At 38.8% G+C, this 15562-nt stretch overlaps 2 protein-coding genes and 1 long non-coding RNA gene across 4 annotated transcripts; all 3 read left to right on the plus strand.

Moving 5' to 3' along the window:
* Positions 1-4182: 4182 nt before the first annotated feature.
* On the plus strand, positions 4183-7274 carry LOC116712149 (programmed cell death 1 ligand 1-like). Its single transcript, XM_032552042.1, has 5 exons — positions 4183-4486; positions 5130-5471; positions 5582-5845; positions 6187-6474; positions 6577-7274. Exons 1-5 carry the CDS (start codon positions 4420-4422, stop codon positions 6699-6701), a joined length of 1086 nt encoding a protein of 361 aa, XP_032407933.1. The 5' UTR covers positions 4183-4419; the 3' UTR covers positions 6702-7274.
* Positions 7275-8121: 847 nt separating this feature from the next.
* Positions 8122-12093, plus strand: LOC116712122 (uncharacterized). 2 transcript variants are annotated; one of them, XM_032551993.1, is made up of 2 exons: positions 8122-9962; positions 9999-12093. In XM_032551993.1, exons 1-2 carry the CDS (start codon positions 9518-9520, stop codon positions 11225-11227), a joined length of 1674 nt encoding a protein of 557 aa, XP_032407884.1. In that variant the 5' UTR covers positions 8122-9517; the 3' UTR covers positions 11228-12093. The 2 variants fall into 2 exon arrangements, with proteins under 2 accessions (XP_032407884.1, XP_032407883.1); XM_032551992.1 differs by having other exon boundaries at positions 8122-8384; positions 8578-12093.
* A 1176-nt stretch (positions 12094-13269) lies between these two features.
* LOC116712201 (uncharacterized) lies at positions 13270-15502 on the plus strand. The gene is made up of 2 exons (XR_004337471.1): positions 13270-14543; positions 14737-15502. It is a non-coding gene; the product is annotated as an uncharacterized LOC116712201 (long non-coding RNA).
* Positions 15503-15562: the final 60 nt, after the last annotated feature.

The raw sequence follows: 15562 nt of genomic DNA on the forward strand, positions 1-15562 counted from the left end.
CAGCAGAGGCTGGATGGTGTTGAAGGCACTGGAGAAATCAAAGACTGTGATTCTCACAGTGTCTCCTCCACCATCCAGGTGCGACAGTGCTCGTTGCAGCAGGAAGATGACGGCATCGTCAACTCCTAAGTGGGGCTGGTAGGCAAATTGCAGGGGGTCTAGAAACGTCCTCACCTGAGGCCTCAGCTGGGCCAGGACCAGTCTCTCCATGACCTTCATCACATGAGATGAGCAGACGCTGGTTCTACTGATAAACTGTCCTAACCCACAAATTGAACAGATTAAAAGGAGCTTTTAGCTTTATGTGAATTTGGTTGATATCTTAGAATGGAAGAAAAAAAGAGTTTCTGTGTTTCCTGACATTTTGTTTTCATCACGTTTTCAGCAGCAGATAAAATCTGACATGAAGTTCTACGTGTTTCTGATCCGTCTAATGGAGGAGATAAAAACTTTTACTGCTTTATCTGTTTCTTTTCTCAGAGTTTATTTCTATTTGTTGTTTTTCTCAGTTTATAATGTTTTATGTTGATTACAAACCAAATCATGCTGCATTTTGCAGCACTTTGTTTTTTTACAGGTTGCATTTCACTTTAACTGGATCTCAGTAAAAACACAAACATGGAACTTCATCAGCAACACATAAAAATAAAAAATGTTAGAAACATTTAAAAAAGTCTTTAATGTGATGCTGTCATGTTGCAGACAGAGAGGTCTGCTGTGTTTCCACAGAGCTGCTTGGTTCTCTGTCACTTCCTGTTTGACTCTGATCATCAAAGTTTCAGCTGGAAACTCTGAGGTTCACTCTGAGTTCATCTGGATCAGCAGAACCAGAACTTTAAGAACCGGACATCACTGCTCCAGGACCAGATCTCCATGGAAACGCCTTTCAGCTGCGACAGGAGAGCAGATTAATGGCGAAGGAAGTTCATTTGTTAACCTGAAAACAGAAGCTAAGCTATCTATGCTACATGGTAGAAAATAATGTTAGCAACTAAAATTTGTGATATTTTCATTTTGTCAGGTTCAACCTTAATAAAAGTAAGAAGAAAGACAAATGAATTGGATTTTACTCGCGAGGAGAGCAGAGTAACTCTGATGGTTCTACTGATAAACTGTCCTAACCCACAAATTTAACAGATTCAAAGGAGCTTTTAGCTTTATGTGAATTTGGTTGATATCTTAGAATGGAAGAAAAAAAGAGTTTCTGTGTTTCCTGACATTTTGTTTTCATCACGTTTTCAGCAGCAGATAAAATCTGACATGAAGTTCTGAGTGTTTCTGATCCGTCTGATGGAGGAGATAAAAACTTTTACTGCTTTATCTGTTTCTTTTCTGAGTTTATTTCTATCTGTTCTTTTTCTCAGTTTATAATGTTTTATTCACATGTTAAAGAAAATGTTACATTTTCTGTTAGTTTTAGCCAATAAGTTTTCTGTTGATTAAGGTGCAAAACAAATCATGCTGCATTTAGCATGATTTCATTTTTCACATGTTGCTTTTCACTTTAACTGGATCTCAGTAAAAACAAGAAGAAGATGGAGAGCTGCATGTTACTCTGTCAGTTCCTGTTTGACTCTGAATTGATCATCAATGGATCAAAGTTTCAGAAACTCTTCATTCTGAGCTCAGCAGAACCAGAACTTTAAGAACCGAACTGCTCCAGCATCAGGGCCCTTGTGCATAAAGTGTGATACGCACAGATAACATGCAGCGCCGTATTTTACACACAAGCTGACAAGAATAAAAATGAACGTGGCGTCAAAGTTTGTGAACAGGTGTTAACTTTTTACCTGTCGTCAAGATGTGCTGCAGCCACGCAAACATTTTTATGGATATTAACAAACAAACTACAAAGTGCAAAATCTCACCTAAAAGCACTGAAAGCTGAGTCCATTCAGTCCAATCGAACCAGATGTTTTTCATGATTTTAACCTTTTGTTTAAATGCAAACGATGAAAATGAATAACATCTATCCTCAGACAATAACATAACACACAAAATAAAATAAAAAAGATGTGAAAACCTCACTTGTAGGTGAATAGTACATTTCCTGAGTTTTGGCCACATAAAGATGTAACTGTGCATCGGTTTGTGCACCGAAGCTCATGGGATGGATTTATTCTCACTGAAAAATAATCCGGATCAGCAGATTAACTCCAAACAGGTTTGATTATTGATCAGGTGTGGAGACAATCACAGGTTTATCAGTAGCTGCATCAAGGTGAGCTGCTACCTGAGGAGCTTTGGCTCTGATGGAGAACATGGAGCCATTGATCAGAGATCATATTGATCTGAAATGATGATGACGGTTTATTAACGTTTAGATCGCCTGGACTGATCATCATGCAGCTGGATGAATGAGCCTTTCTGAAAAGAAATCACATCCATTCTGTAAATATGTAAACTTATACACATGATTCCTCTATTAGAATAAACCTCCACATTCTCACCGTAGAGGATCTGGATCTTTCTTTAAATCCAGACTGAACTCTGCTGATCAAACAAGCATTTGCTCTAAATCTTAGTTTTGTTTACAGACAAAAATGAGAAATTGTCTTTATTGCTAAAACCTGAAGCTAATATATGAGCCACAGTATAAATCATTTTAGATAAATGATGAAAATAAACACATTTTCAATGGAGAGAATTATTCAAAAATGAGGATCATAATGAAATCAGCAGCATAATATTTACTGTCACCCCTAAAAACAGCTCAAAATACATTTAGCTGGAAAATTTTCCACTTGAATTTTACTTTTCTGAGCTAATTAGAAAGTTTATTAAACGTTAAAAGGTTATTGTTGAATTGTTTGCCGACGGAGAAACAACACAGTGTTATTGTAATAACTGACCAGAACTCGGTTTATATCATCACCAATAACTTTTATCAACATAAGTGACAATAATAAAGAACCAGCTAATATTTCCAGCTATACATACATTTAGGAAATGTTGGTTTTAGTCATTTTTGTCATTACTTTAAATCCCCTGTGAAGGAAAAATTTAGTAGCCAAGTTTAAATAAATTTGAATGTACACTTTATGATGTTTTTATTAAAGGTTTGCACTCAGTTGCAGCTCAACAGGATATATGCTCTTCTGACTCTCCTCAAATAAGTGAAGAACAGGATGTTCAGCAGTTAGAAATGTGAGACATGGCTAAGGTGATAAGCGTAGATTGTAGAAATTCAGCTTCTAGTATCTGTTTAGCCATCAGCAGAGAGGCCTTTTTGGAGAAACGCCTTACGTTGAGCTGTGAATATGTATGCAACTCTGCTCCACTGGAACTGATAGATAAGTAACTTATAGATTTTTACCTGACACTTGAGCCAGGGGGTGTGACTAAGTAATGTGTGATGTATCCTATGTAAATGAGGGGACGTTCAGCCCCAAGTCAGAACTCATCCGATTCTCACTGAGATGTGAGCTTTGTATGTTTTCTCCATTTGCAAATGTTAATTAAAGCTGAAGTTTGGTCTCGAATTTTGTGCAACTTAACACCCCACATTTGGAATTAAATGATGGTTCTTTAAGAATGTCAACATTTCGTGCTCTATGTTGATCAAAATGATAAGTTGTTGAACTTTCATCTGTTTTTATTATTTCAGAGTCTGAGACCAGCATGTCCTGTGTTCTCAACCAGGACTGCATTTTACCATGTCGGTTCAGGAATCGGGTCACCAACATGACATGGGAGCGTGAAAAATCTCTGATTGTAAGTTATGACCAGGGTAACATCAGCTACTCTGAGAGCTTCAGATCCAGAGCATCACTGTTTGAGGATCAGATCTCCAGAGGAAACGGCGACCTGCTGCTGAGAGGAGTGAAGGTTGATGATGAGGGAGGATATGAATGCACTGTATTTTTATTTGTGCAGCAAAGTGATCTGGAAATAGGTCGAGATATAGAAATAGTTACACGTCTCGTCTATTTTGTATTTCCTGTTCACTTTGCAGTAGAAGGTAGGACACCTTTATTTAAAAATTACTCTTAATTTTGGTTTGAAATTAAGAGTTAATAGATGAAATCAGAGTGATTATTTATCTATACATCTGTGGATTAAGTCAATCAACAAGGATAAATAATGCAGATTATTAATGAATATTTACTGAAATGATCTGACAGTTGAAAACTCCTCATCATCTCTAACTAATCTAAAACATTTCTTCCTTCTCCAGAGGTTTTATCATGAAAGCTGATCAGTACATTTATCAGAACAAACTTCCTCCTTCCAACCAGAAGAAACTCTGAGATTAATGAAGCTACATGTCATCAGAGTTATTCTGGATTAAAGACATTTTCTAAGAATAATTTACATTTTTAATAAAACTGAGGAGCAGGATCTATATATAGTTCAGTGTTTTAAAAATAGTTTTTTTCTTCATAGTTTTAGAGTAAATAAGTGAAAACTAGAACTAAAATGATCAGAACTACGATCTTCTTGTTTTTAGTTCTTTTACCTTTTGTGTGGGCTGGTATTGCAAAAAGTGAGTAGAACATTTATTGTCAACTTTATTTTATTATTATTATTCAGATGCTAACAGTAATAACTCTGTGATCTCTGGTCTCATATTTTTGTGATAATTTACTCATCAAAATGTCTCATTCTGAGAAACAAAATCATGAAATTAAAATCTTGTTGTTTGTGAGAAGATTTAGCAAATTTAGAAACAGAAAAACCTAAAACACGTTTCTGTTGGAAAAAACATAATTTTTATTTTTCTTTCTTTTATCATATTCAAGAAATGTGACTTTTTATTTGGTGCTTTTACAGATAAATTCAAAATTACTCACAGAACATTGAGGTTAAAACTAATATTTTATTTCAGCAAATGAGTTTTTTTCTTTCTGATAATAAAAAAGATTATATAGTATTTTTACATGTTATTATTAAACATAATATAAATAAACCAGGTATGTTTTTTACTGATTCTCCTTCTACATCAGAGTGATTCCTCCCTGTTTTCCTATCAGAACCAGAACTTTTGGTTCAGTGAACATAATCTGGATCATGGAGACTATTTGCTGAGATCTTGTTTCCAGGCAGGTTTTTCTATGATCCTTCAGAGGGATCTGGGTTTCCTCCTCAACACCATTCAACTCAACTTTCATCTGTTTCTATTATTTCAGTGCCTGAGACCAGCATGTCCTGTGTTCTCAACCAGGACTGCATTTTACCATGTCGGATCAAGAACAGGATTGATTCAGTACGTTGGTCGTATGAAAATCCACCGTCTGAGATTGTAAGTTATGACCAGGGTAACATCAGATACTCTGAGAGCTTCAGATCCAGAGCGTCACTGTTTGAGGATCAGATCTCCAGAGGAAACGGCGACCTGCTGCTGAGAGGAGTGAAGGTTGATGATGAGGGAGAATATAAATGTATTCCTGTGATACCTAGGCAGCCCAGTGATCTGGAATTAGGTAGACCTCCCTTATCTTATATAATTGTTGTTCACCTTGCAGTAGAAGGTAGGACATCTTAATCTGAAAACATTTTACTTAAATCATATTTTGAGAGTTTTTATTTTTTGGTTCCTTCTTCTGCTTAATAATTCTTCATTTTCTCATATTGTCTGCAGCTCCAGTCTCTGACATCAGAATCCATCAGGATGGAAACAGGATCACCTGCAGCTCAGAGGGGATCTACCCTCAACCTGAACTCACCTGGTCCACTGAGCCTCCATCCAACACGGCTCTGCAGAACAGAACCACAGTCCATCAGACTGAGGAGAAGCTTTATGACATCAGCAGCTCTCTGACGGTTCCAGACGGTTCTGATCGGATCTACAGCTGCACCATCAGAACCAGCAGGAACCAGAGGAGAGCAACTTTAAATATTCCAGGTCCAGAAAGTTCTGATACCATTTAATAAACTTAATTTGACTTTTAATTGAAACCTCAACATGAAACATGCAGATTACTGCAATATTTACAAAAAGCTGCTTCATGAAATCATACTTTAATATCTTTCAATATTATTTATTGATGGAAACATTTTGAAATTGTTCCTGGTTTATATAAAATTAGTAGTTAATGGCTCTGCAGATGATTTTATTGTTGATGTTTGTGCAACATTTTATTTATTAAAGATTTCGCTGATAATTTCTCCCTAAAAGCTGTTAAAGTTTCAAACTTTAAGTCTAAAATAACTCAGTAACTTTGACCTTTTTGTTTTCCATTTCAGCCTCTGTTGATTTCTCAGGAGCTGAAGTTACAATCTGCTGCACATCTTCAGATTATTATGGAACCAGTTTGGTCTGGAGGTTCAACCACAGTCAGATCATCCTGACCAAGACTGACAGAAACATCTCCAACATCTCAGAGGAGTGGAGGAAACATGTGAGGAATGTTTCAGCGTCCGGCAGCCTCACCTTACAGGATGTGACCTCAGATCAGGAGGGAGTTTACAGCTGTGAGCTCAGTGGTGATGAGGAGACGATTATAACTCACCTCTATCTGAAGAGGACTGGAGGTAACAGGATTCAGGATTTAAGGTTCATTAGATGGTAAAAATCTCATATTCTAAACTACAAATGAGTCTTTAAGCTAAACTCCTGAACTTGTTTGGTTCCAGAGAATCTGGTGGTTCCTGAACTCATCAGACGGACGGTGGTTTGTGTTGTGATTGCAGCAGCAGCAGCTGGATTCATAATGTTCTACAAGAAGAAAATGGAGGAAAGTGAAGCTCTGCAGCTTTAACCCTTTCATTCACATTCAGAGAGTGGTTTTGTTTTAATGCCATTCTCACATTTTACCCGTCAAGATGATTCATGAGCTTTGATGTAGTTTCACAAAATGATCAGCTCTTCATGTTCTTCAGGTGATTCTCATGTTTGGAGACATTTCTGTTTTTATTTTTATGATGATTTCATCTCCTGCCCAGCAGGGGGCGCAGCTAAATATATTCTTTATATTCTACCAGCTAAACTTTCTCAGAACTTTATCAATAAAATGTTTATTTCTATAGAAAATGAATTTTATTACAAAAATAGCTGATATATGAGGTTTGATGTAGTTTAACAAAACAATTAGTTCTTCATGTTCTTTTGTTGTTTCTCACATTTGTAAATATTTGTTGTTTTTTTTCCTAAATGTGATGATTTTATAGTTTCATCTCCTGCCCAGCAGGGGGCGCAGCTAAATATATTCTTTATATTCTACCAGTTTCTCATAAATGTATCAATAAAATGTTTAAATCTGAAGATTTTTTTTCCATTGTTTCTTTTGTTACATAAATTCTTTGTTCTTCAATAAACCAACTAAAAATTAAAATGTCTAATTTTTCCAACAGTGTAACTGAAAATGAAATCCTACAAAATGCAGCATGATTTGGTTTGTAATCAACATAAAACTTTAATAATAATTAATAATAAAGAAATTTTGAATAATAATGAAAAGTTAAAATAATAACCATGTGATCTCTGGTCTCATATTTTAGTGATAATTTAATCACCAACACGTCTCACTCTGAGAAATACACAAAATTATCTTAACAGATTAACATCAATATTAATATATTTGTGATGCATAAAATCACAATATTTCTTTATTTCAATATTGATGTTGAAATAAACTGTTTTATTATGTTTTATGTTGTGAAGAACAATTATTACACTCAGTTGACAGTAAACCTGCTTTAACCCTTTCATGCATGGTGGTCACTGCAGTGGACAGTTATCTAAAGCCATTTTCTTGTGGATTTTTATCTTATAAATGCGACAAACCACTGAAATGGACACTAATGTATTTTAATGCATCATAAAATACACATTTAACTACTGGCCATCAGCTGCAAATTATTTTTGTTAAATCCAATATGGCCGACCGACCCGGTTCCTCCTTCTACTGTAGGCGACTTTTACAGGTAAAAAATATTGTGACATCAGAAAACCCCTAAAGAACAATACTACTGAAGTATTTTTCAAATAACAACTTCGTATTTGGAGAAATTACAATTGATCACCTAAAAAAAATTAAATAAAAAACTTCTCTTTTTTTTTTTTACTAAATTTTCTTTCCTACCTTTTTTTATGCCTTAAGAAAAAATTAATAAAAAAATGTAATAATCCTGACACAAAGGATCATAATTCATGTATGAAATGGTTAATTAAAGGTCTTATGTAACCCACATTAAAATCTGATATAAATAGTTGATTAAATACCTGTAGACAGAAAATAACGTCACTGCCCCTTTAAGGAACTAGCGTTACAGACGCTGCGTCTGTAACGCAGCACACAGCCCGGAGGGAGAGAACAGAGGAGGAATCAGAGGAACGCGCAGTGATTAGTTAACAACAAAAGTTAACATTATATTTGAAAACCATAATCTATCCGGTCGGGAACTGACGGGAATTTTATGAGCGCTAAACTAAATCGGTTTTGGTGAGTTTTATGTTTATTTTTTCGCACTTTCACTGTATTTTGCTGTAAAATTGCTGTAAAAACAGCCGTTACAATAGCCGTTGATAGCCGTTATAAATTGTTAACCGATTAACATATTGAGTTCAAGAAGAATTTATTTGTATAAATTGAAGATTTAAAAAGAGTTTTATTGTGTTTGCGACCTGTCATACAGGTCAGTTTTTTTGCTTGGTTGGAAGCTCGGTCGGAGTCAGGATTTGTCTGCCGTGTGCGGCGTGCACATTCATGGACGGGATTCACGGACGGGATTCAGGATGGCGAGCCAGACCCAGACATTCAATTCACCTTCTCCATCACATTAAGGAAGGACTCTCCTGCGTGTGGTAATTCGCTGCCAGGACGAACTGAACCGAACTGAACAGAACTGATAATTTATTGAATTATTATTTTTTGTTGGATCGAGTCAACTAAGATTTTTTTCATCGAACTGAATAGCTGATTTCATATTCGGGTTGTACTCGAATTTAAAGTGATATACTTTGGTTTCTATATGTTATATCTTTGAGTATGATTTGAACAATTGTAATTTATTTTGATTTGATTGTGTTTGAGGTATTTTCTCACCTGTAAAAGAAAGAAAACGAGTTAACTCAGAAAAAATAGGGATCTCAAAATAGATACAACATAGGAAATAAAAGAGACTGGTCTAACTAATTCAAATTAGACTGTCTAAAATAACATAGGAGAACAAAGATCAGTCTAATTAAATTAGATTAGTCTTATTAAAATGAACTAGGTGAACTAAAGAGTGAAAAGAAAAGGTGATATACTCTTTATTTACTTCTTTTTTTCCCTTTTCATTTTTATTTGCTTCCTTATTAAGAACCTGCAATATATTTATTTATTTATTTACTTAATTAGTTATGGTATCTTATTTGTGTGTTTTATATTCAGTAAATTGCCGGCTTGTTTCACTTAAAGCAGCGGTCTCTGGTGTTGTCATTCTTGCTCCCCACTCCTTAGAGCCTAGAACTGGTCCAGTGGCGCAGTTAGCGGTTTGATACCGGTGCTACAACTTGGCGAGCCAGCCAGGAGTGGCTTAAAGCATTTAAACTAGAAACCAGAGACCGTATAGCATTATTAGTGTTAAAAACATGGATATCGTTCAAACCAGTAATGTAAAAATCCCTAACTCTGTCATAGTTAGCGGCATGACCAATACAGAAACTGATGACGAACTAAGCGACTTCTTGGGACAATATGGTTCCATTCAAAGAGTAATCCCAGTAGATCTCACTGAACCAGATTCACCCAAACAGGTTATCGTAGAGTATGTGTATGGCGCAGCTATGCAATCTCTTTTACCTTCATTGCCATATGGGCTTAACAGTAAAACTAAGAATGATGTCACCTACCACATTAGAGCCCTAGCTAATGTTTACACACCTGTAGCTAGCAAGACAGCTACACAGACTTACCTTTCAGAGTTAAAGGACATTGCAAAACAGACTGGTAAAGACTTTGCAGCTGTCCTCAGAGAAGAGCTCTCCCTCATCGGTGAGACTCTCGATCAAGATCACTCAGAGTCCCAAGATGAAGATGCAGAGCAGAACTCACCTGATACCCCAGAGCAACATGCCCCTGAAAATGCTGTACAGGTAGCCCCCCTTCCCAGTATAGCCCTGCAGCAGCATGTTCAACATCGTTGGTCTCCACCAACGACACCATCTAAAGAAAAGACACAGCCTGCTCTTAAACTTTCCTATGTCAATCCACCTGACATACAAAAAGTAATTGTTGAGCACATAGTGAGAAATGAAGACTCTGCTCTGCAAGTGCACACTTCCTTGAGACTCAGACCCTTCTCTGGGCGTTTCCCACGTCCCAACAGTGAAGTGGATTATGAGACATGGCGCTCCAATGTGGAACTTCTTCTTAAAGATACAACACAGTCTGATCTTTACAAGTCACGAAAACTTCTCGAAAGTCTCTTATCACCCGCCCTTGATATTGTGAGGCACCTGACACCTGATTCTCCTCTTGATGCATACTTGGAGATCTTGGACTCTGCTTTCGGCACAGTCGAGGATGGAGATGACCTCTTTGCAAAGTATCTCAACACAATGCAGGATAATGGCGAAAAACCTTCAGCTTATCTACAACGGCTGCAGGTGATGTTGAGTACCACCCTCAGAAGGGGAGGCGTAACTGCAAACGACCTTAACCGGCACCTTCTCAGACAATTTGTCAGAGGCTGCTGGGATAACATCTTGATAGCTGAACTACAGCTAGAACAAAAGAAGCAGAAGCCACCCACCTTTGCTGAACTTCTCCTGTTACTCCGCACAGCAGAAGATAAACGTTCTTCCAAAGCTTTACGCATGAAACAGCACTTCAATGTTTCAAAGCCAAAAGTGTCTTCTCATTATCAAGGTGTTTATGTGCAGAGTGAAGAAGGCTGCAGCTCATCTCAGCCAGCTCCTGATCACAGGTCTGAAATACAAGACTTAAAGAAACAAATAGCTGATCTACAGTCCCAGCTCACACGTATCGCACAGAAAGACAGTAGAAAAGCTAAATCAGCTGTCAGACCACTAGCTCCCCAAACAGTTAACACACATTCCCCAGCTATCACTCATACATCTCAAAGGCTGCAACCCCACAGCCGAAATGCAAACAACACCACAAGCAATAGACCAAGGCCCTGGTATTGCTTTAGATGTGGAGAGGATGGGCACATTAAGCCCCAGTGTGAAAGTGAGCCGAACCCATCTCTTGTGGCTAGGAAGAACAAGCAGCTAAAAGAAAAGCAGTTAGCATGGGACAGTCAACATGGCACTTCAAAGCCTGATCCTTTAAACTAGACCCAGTTCCGGTTGTGGGACAAACAGGGACTGGAACACAGGAAAAGTGTCCCAAAAAGAAGCTGCACAGAGCCCATGTGTACTCTCACACACAGAGACAGTCAGTGACCTTGCCAAAAGGGCTGATTGGAGCCAAGTGCACCGCACAAGTGACCATAGCTGACAAAGACTGTAGTTGCTTGTTGGATTCAGGCTCCCAAGTAACAACGATCCCCAACTCCTTCTATCTAGAGAACTTGTCTCACTTGCCTCTCAATTCCTTGAACGACCTGCTTGAAGTGGAAGGAGCCAACGGTCAAAGCGTCCCTTATCTTGGCTATGTTGAGGCCACCATCAGATTCCCAAAGAGCTTGCTTGGAGTCGACATCGAGGTACCTACGCTAGTATTAGTTGTACCTGACATGCGCTCCACGTTATCATCAGTGCTTATAGGCACAAATACTTTGGATATTCTCTATGAAAAGTATGAGGAGATTTCACCTCAGAACTTCGAATCTCTTCCCTATGGCTACAAAGTAGTCTTAAAGACCCTTGAAATCCGGAAAAAACAGTCTGTTGGTTCCAGCCTGGGAGAGGTGAGGCTTAATAGTAGAGACCTCAAGACCATTCCAGCTGGACAGACCAAAGTAATTCAAGGATCAGTGAGCTGCAGAACATCTGAAGTTGGAAGGTGGGTGATGGTAGAGTCACCAAAGTCATCGTCCCTACCTGGTGGCATCCTGGTGACAGATAGCCTGGTAAGTCTATCACCAAAGCTATCACGCTGCATACCAGTCATGCTTAAAAACGAGTCACAGCATGACATCACCCTGTCCTCAAAAACCGTGATAGCAGAGATACATGCTGTCAAGAGTGTTCAACCTGTCAGAGGCTGATTATGCACACCTGAATGAAAGCACCATCAAAGCCATTTGTGAGAAGCATTTGGTCCATGAAGTAATCAACAGTCACCCTGGGGAAACATCACCCAGCACCACCTTGGTCGTGTCACTTGCCCACCATCCAAAGGCTCTCCCTCAAAGCTTTGAAGAGGAAGATCAGCTTGGTGGCCTACCTGTCATTCCCCCGTTGGCACCAGCTGAACTAAGAGACAAACAAAATGCTGATCCCTGCATTGGTGAAGTCCTCAGGCAGGTGGAGTCCGGAGAGAAACCCCCACCCTCCTTGAGGAAAGAACTTCCTGAGCTTGGTCTCTTATTGAGGGAGTGGAACAAACTGGAAGTCTCAAATGGTGTTTTGTATCGCAGGCGACAAGAGGGTGCTCAGACTCACTACCAGCTTGTACTCCCTGAAGCCCTGAGATCCGTAGTCCTCAAGAGCCTCCATGACGACATGGGTCATATGGGCACAGAGCGCACGCTAGATCTTGTCCGGAAGCGATTCTATTGGCCTAAAATGTCAACTGATGTAGAAGATAAAGTCAGAACCTGCAACCGTTGCATACGACGTAAGACCATGCCCGAGAAAGCTGCACCACTCATCAACATTGTGGCCACAAGACCACTCGAACTTGTGTGCATGGATTTTCTCAGTGTGGAGCCAGACTCAAGTAACACAAAAGACATCTTGGTCATTACCGACCATTTTACGAAATATGCAGTGGCAGTCCCCACCCCGAATCAGAAAGCCAGGACAGTGGCCAAGACCCTGTGGGACCACTTTTTCGTCCATTATGGCATTCCTGAAAAACTCCACAGTGACCAAGGTCCCGACTTTGAGTCCCGAACAATAAAAGAACTGTGTGAGCTCATTGGCACTCAAAAGATAAGAACCACACCTTATCATCCGAGAGGGAACCCTGTTGAACGCTTCAACAGGACCCTGCTCAACATGTTGGGAACCCTTGAAAACCAGAAGAAGAGTCACTGGCGGGAGTATGTTAAGCCGTTAGTACACGCTTATAACTGTACTAAGAACGAGACAACCGGCTTTACCCCTTACGAGTTAATGTTTGGGCGTCAGCCAAGATTGCCAGTTGACCTAGCTTTTGGTCTACCAGTCAATCATCAACCAGGCTCTCACTCGCAATATGTCCACAACCTGAAATCTCAACTTGAAGACAGTTACAGAGTAGCAACTGAGAATGCCAAAAAGACAGCCAATCGCAACAAGGCAAGGTTTGATAAGTATGTTGTTGACTCCAGCTTGAAAGAAGGCGACAGAGTCTTGGTTCGAAATGTCCGACTCAGAGGCAAACACAAGTTAGCTGACAAGTGGGAATCCGACGTGTATGTTGTCCTGAGACAGTCCGGAGACGTCCCAGTATATGTTGTGAAGCCCGAGACAAGAGATGGTCCACAAAGAACTCTTCATCGTGACCTCCTGTTGCCATGTGGTTTTCTTCCTGTGACTCCTGTTGAAAGCGAAACTAACCCACCAAAGGCAGTAAGGGGCCCAAAAACTCGACAACATTCTGAAAATGACACATCAAATGGAGCTGATGGGAATGAATCCCAATCTGATTCTGAGGAATATCATTATCAAAGAAACCTAACAGTAGAAACACTAGGTTTCGTCTCAACTTCCGAACCTATGGAATACTTGCCTGAAAGGATTGAACCCGAACCTGACTTGCCTGCTGTTGTGCAAGATCCTTCAGACGTAGCCAAAGCTTTCCCCGAGGACGCTCCAGTAGAAACTTATGACCTAAACTTACCTGATTTTGGAAAAGATGACTCAATTACCCCTGAGGAGAGAAACTCAATCGCTGAACAGGAAATTAGAAACCTACCTGAGAAAGATGTGGATAACGTCCATCCTTCTACTGAACCTGGTCAGGCGAGCAAAGAAAACACAAGTGATCTGAGTCAAGTGAACCATCAGACCGAAAGAGACTGTTCAGGAAGACCTGTTAGAGACAGAAAACCGATTAAGAGACTGACTTATCCTGAGCTAGGAAATCCGTTGGTGACAGTAGTTCAGTCTTTATTTCACACCTTGAGTGATGTGTTTACAGACTCCCTTGAAAAACCTAGCTTTCCAAAAACCCCTAGAGTTATGGCAGTGTAATTTTAAAAATGCACAGGGACGTGCATTAGGTAAAGAGGGGAGGATGTAACCCACATTAAAATCTGATATAAATAGTTGATTAAATACCTGTAGACAGAAAATAACGTCACTGCCCCTTTAAGGAACTAGCGTTACAGACGCTGCGTCTGTAACGCAGCACACAGCCCGGAGGGAGAGAACAGAGGAGGAATCAGAGGAACGCGCAGTGATTAGTTAACAACAAAAGTTAACATTATATTTGAAAACCATAATCTATCCGGTCGGGAACTGACGGGAATTTTATGAGCGCTAAACTAAATCGGTTTTGGTGAGTTTTATGTTTATTTTTTCGCACTTTCACTGTATTTTGCTGTAAAATTGCTGTAAAAACAGCCGTTACAATAGCCGTTGATAGCCGTTATAAATTGTTAACCGATTAACATATTGAGTTCAAGAAGAATTTATTTGTATAAATTGAAGATTTAAAAAGAGTTTTATTGTGTTTGCGACCTGTCATACAGGTCAGTTTTTTTGCTTGGTTGGAAGCTCGGTCGGAGTCAGGATTTGTCTACCGTGTGCGGCGTGCACATTCATGGACGGGATTCACGGACGGGATTCAGGATGGCGAGCCAGACCCAGACATTCAATTCACCTTCTCCATCACATTAAGGAAGGACTCTCCTGCGTGTGGTAATTCGCTGCCAGGACGAACTGAACCGAACTGAACAGAACTGATAATTTATTGAATTATTATTTTTTGTTGGATCGAGTCAACTAAGATTTTTTTCATCGAACTGAATAGCTGATTTCATATTCGGGTTGTACTCGAATTTAAAGTGATATACTTTGGTTTCTATATGTTATATCTTTGAGTATGATTTGAACAATTGTAATTTATTTTGATTTGATTGTGTTTGAGGTATTTTCTCACCTGTAAAAGAAAGAAAACGAGTTAACTCAGAAAAAATAGGGATCTCAAAATAGATACAACATAGGAAATAAAAGAGACTGGTCTAACTAATTCAAATTAGACTGTCTAAAATAACATAGGAGAACAAAGATCAGTCTAATTAAATTAGATTAGTCTTATTAAAATGAACTAGGTGAACTAAAGAGTGAAAAGAAAAGGTGATATACTCTTTATTTACTTCTTTTTTTCCCTTTTCATTTTTATTTGCTTCCTTATTAAGAACCTGCAATATATTTATTTATTTATTTACTTAATTAGTTATGGTATCTTATTTGTGTGTTTTATATTCAGTAAATTGCCGGCTTGTTTCACTTAAAGCAGCGGTCTCTGGTGTTGTCATTCTTGCTCCCCACTCCTTAGAGCCTAGAACTGGTCCA

Source organism: Xiphophorus hellerii, chromosome 21, assembly GCF_003331165.1.
Source record: "Xiphophorus hellerii strain 12219 chromosome 21, Xiphophorus_hellerii-4.1, whole genome shotgun sequence".
NCBI classification, from domain to species: Eukaryota; Metazoa; Chordata; class Actinopteri; order Cyprinodontiformes; family Poeciliidae; genus Xiphophorus; species Xiphophorus hellerii.

Coding starts and splice junctions, on each gene's coding strand:
- LOC116712149 (XM_032552042.1), top strand. CDS start 4,420: ATGATCAGAACTACGATCTTCTTGTTTTTAGTTCTTTTACCTTTTGTG. Junction 5,472..5,581: donor TGTTCACCTTGCAGTAGAAG/GTAGGACATCTT, acceptor TATTGTCTGCAG/CTCCAGTCTCTGACATCAGA. Junction 6,475..6,576: donor CTATCTGAAGAGGACTGGAG/GTAACAGGATTC, acceptor GTTTGGTTCCAG/AGAATCTGGTGGTTCCTGAA.
- LOC116712122 (XM_032551992.1), top strand. CDS start 9,518: ATGGATATCGTTCAAACCAGTAATGTAAAAATCCCTAACTCTGTCATA.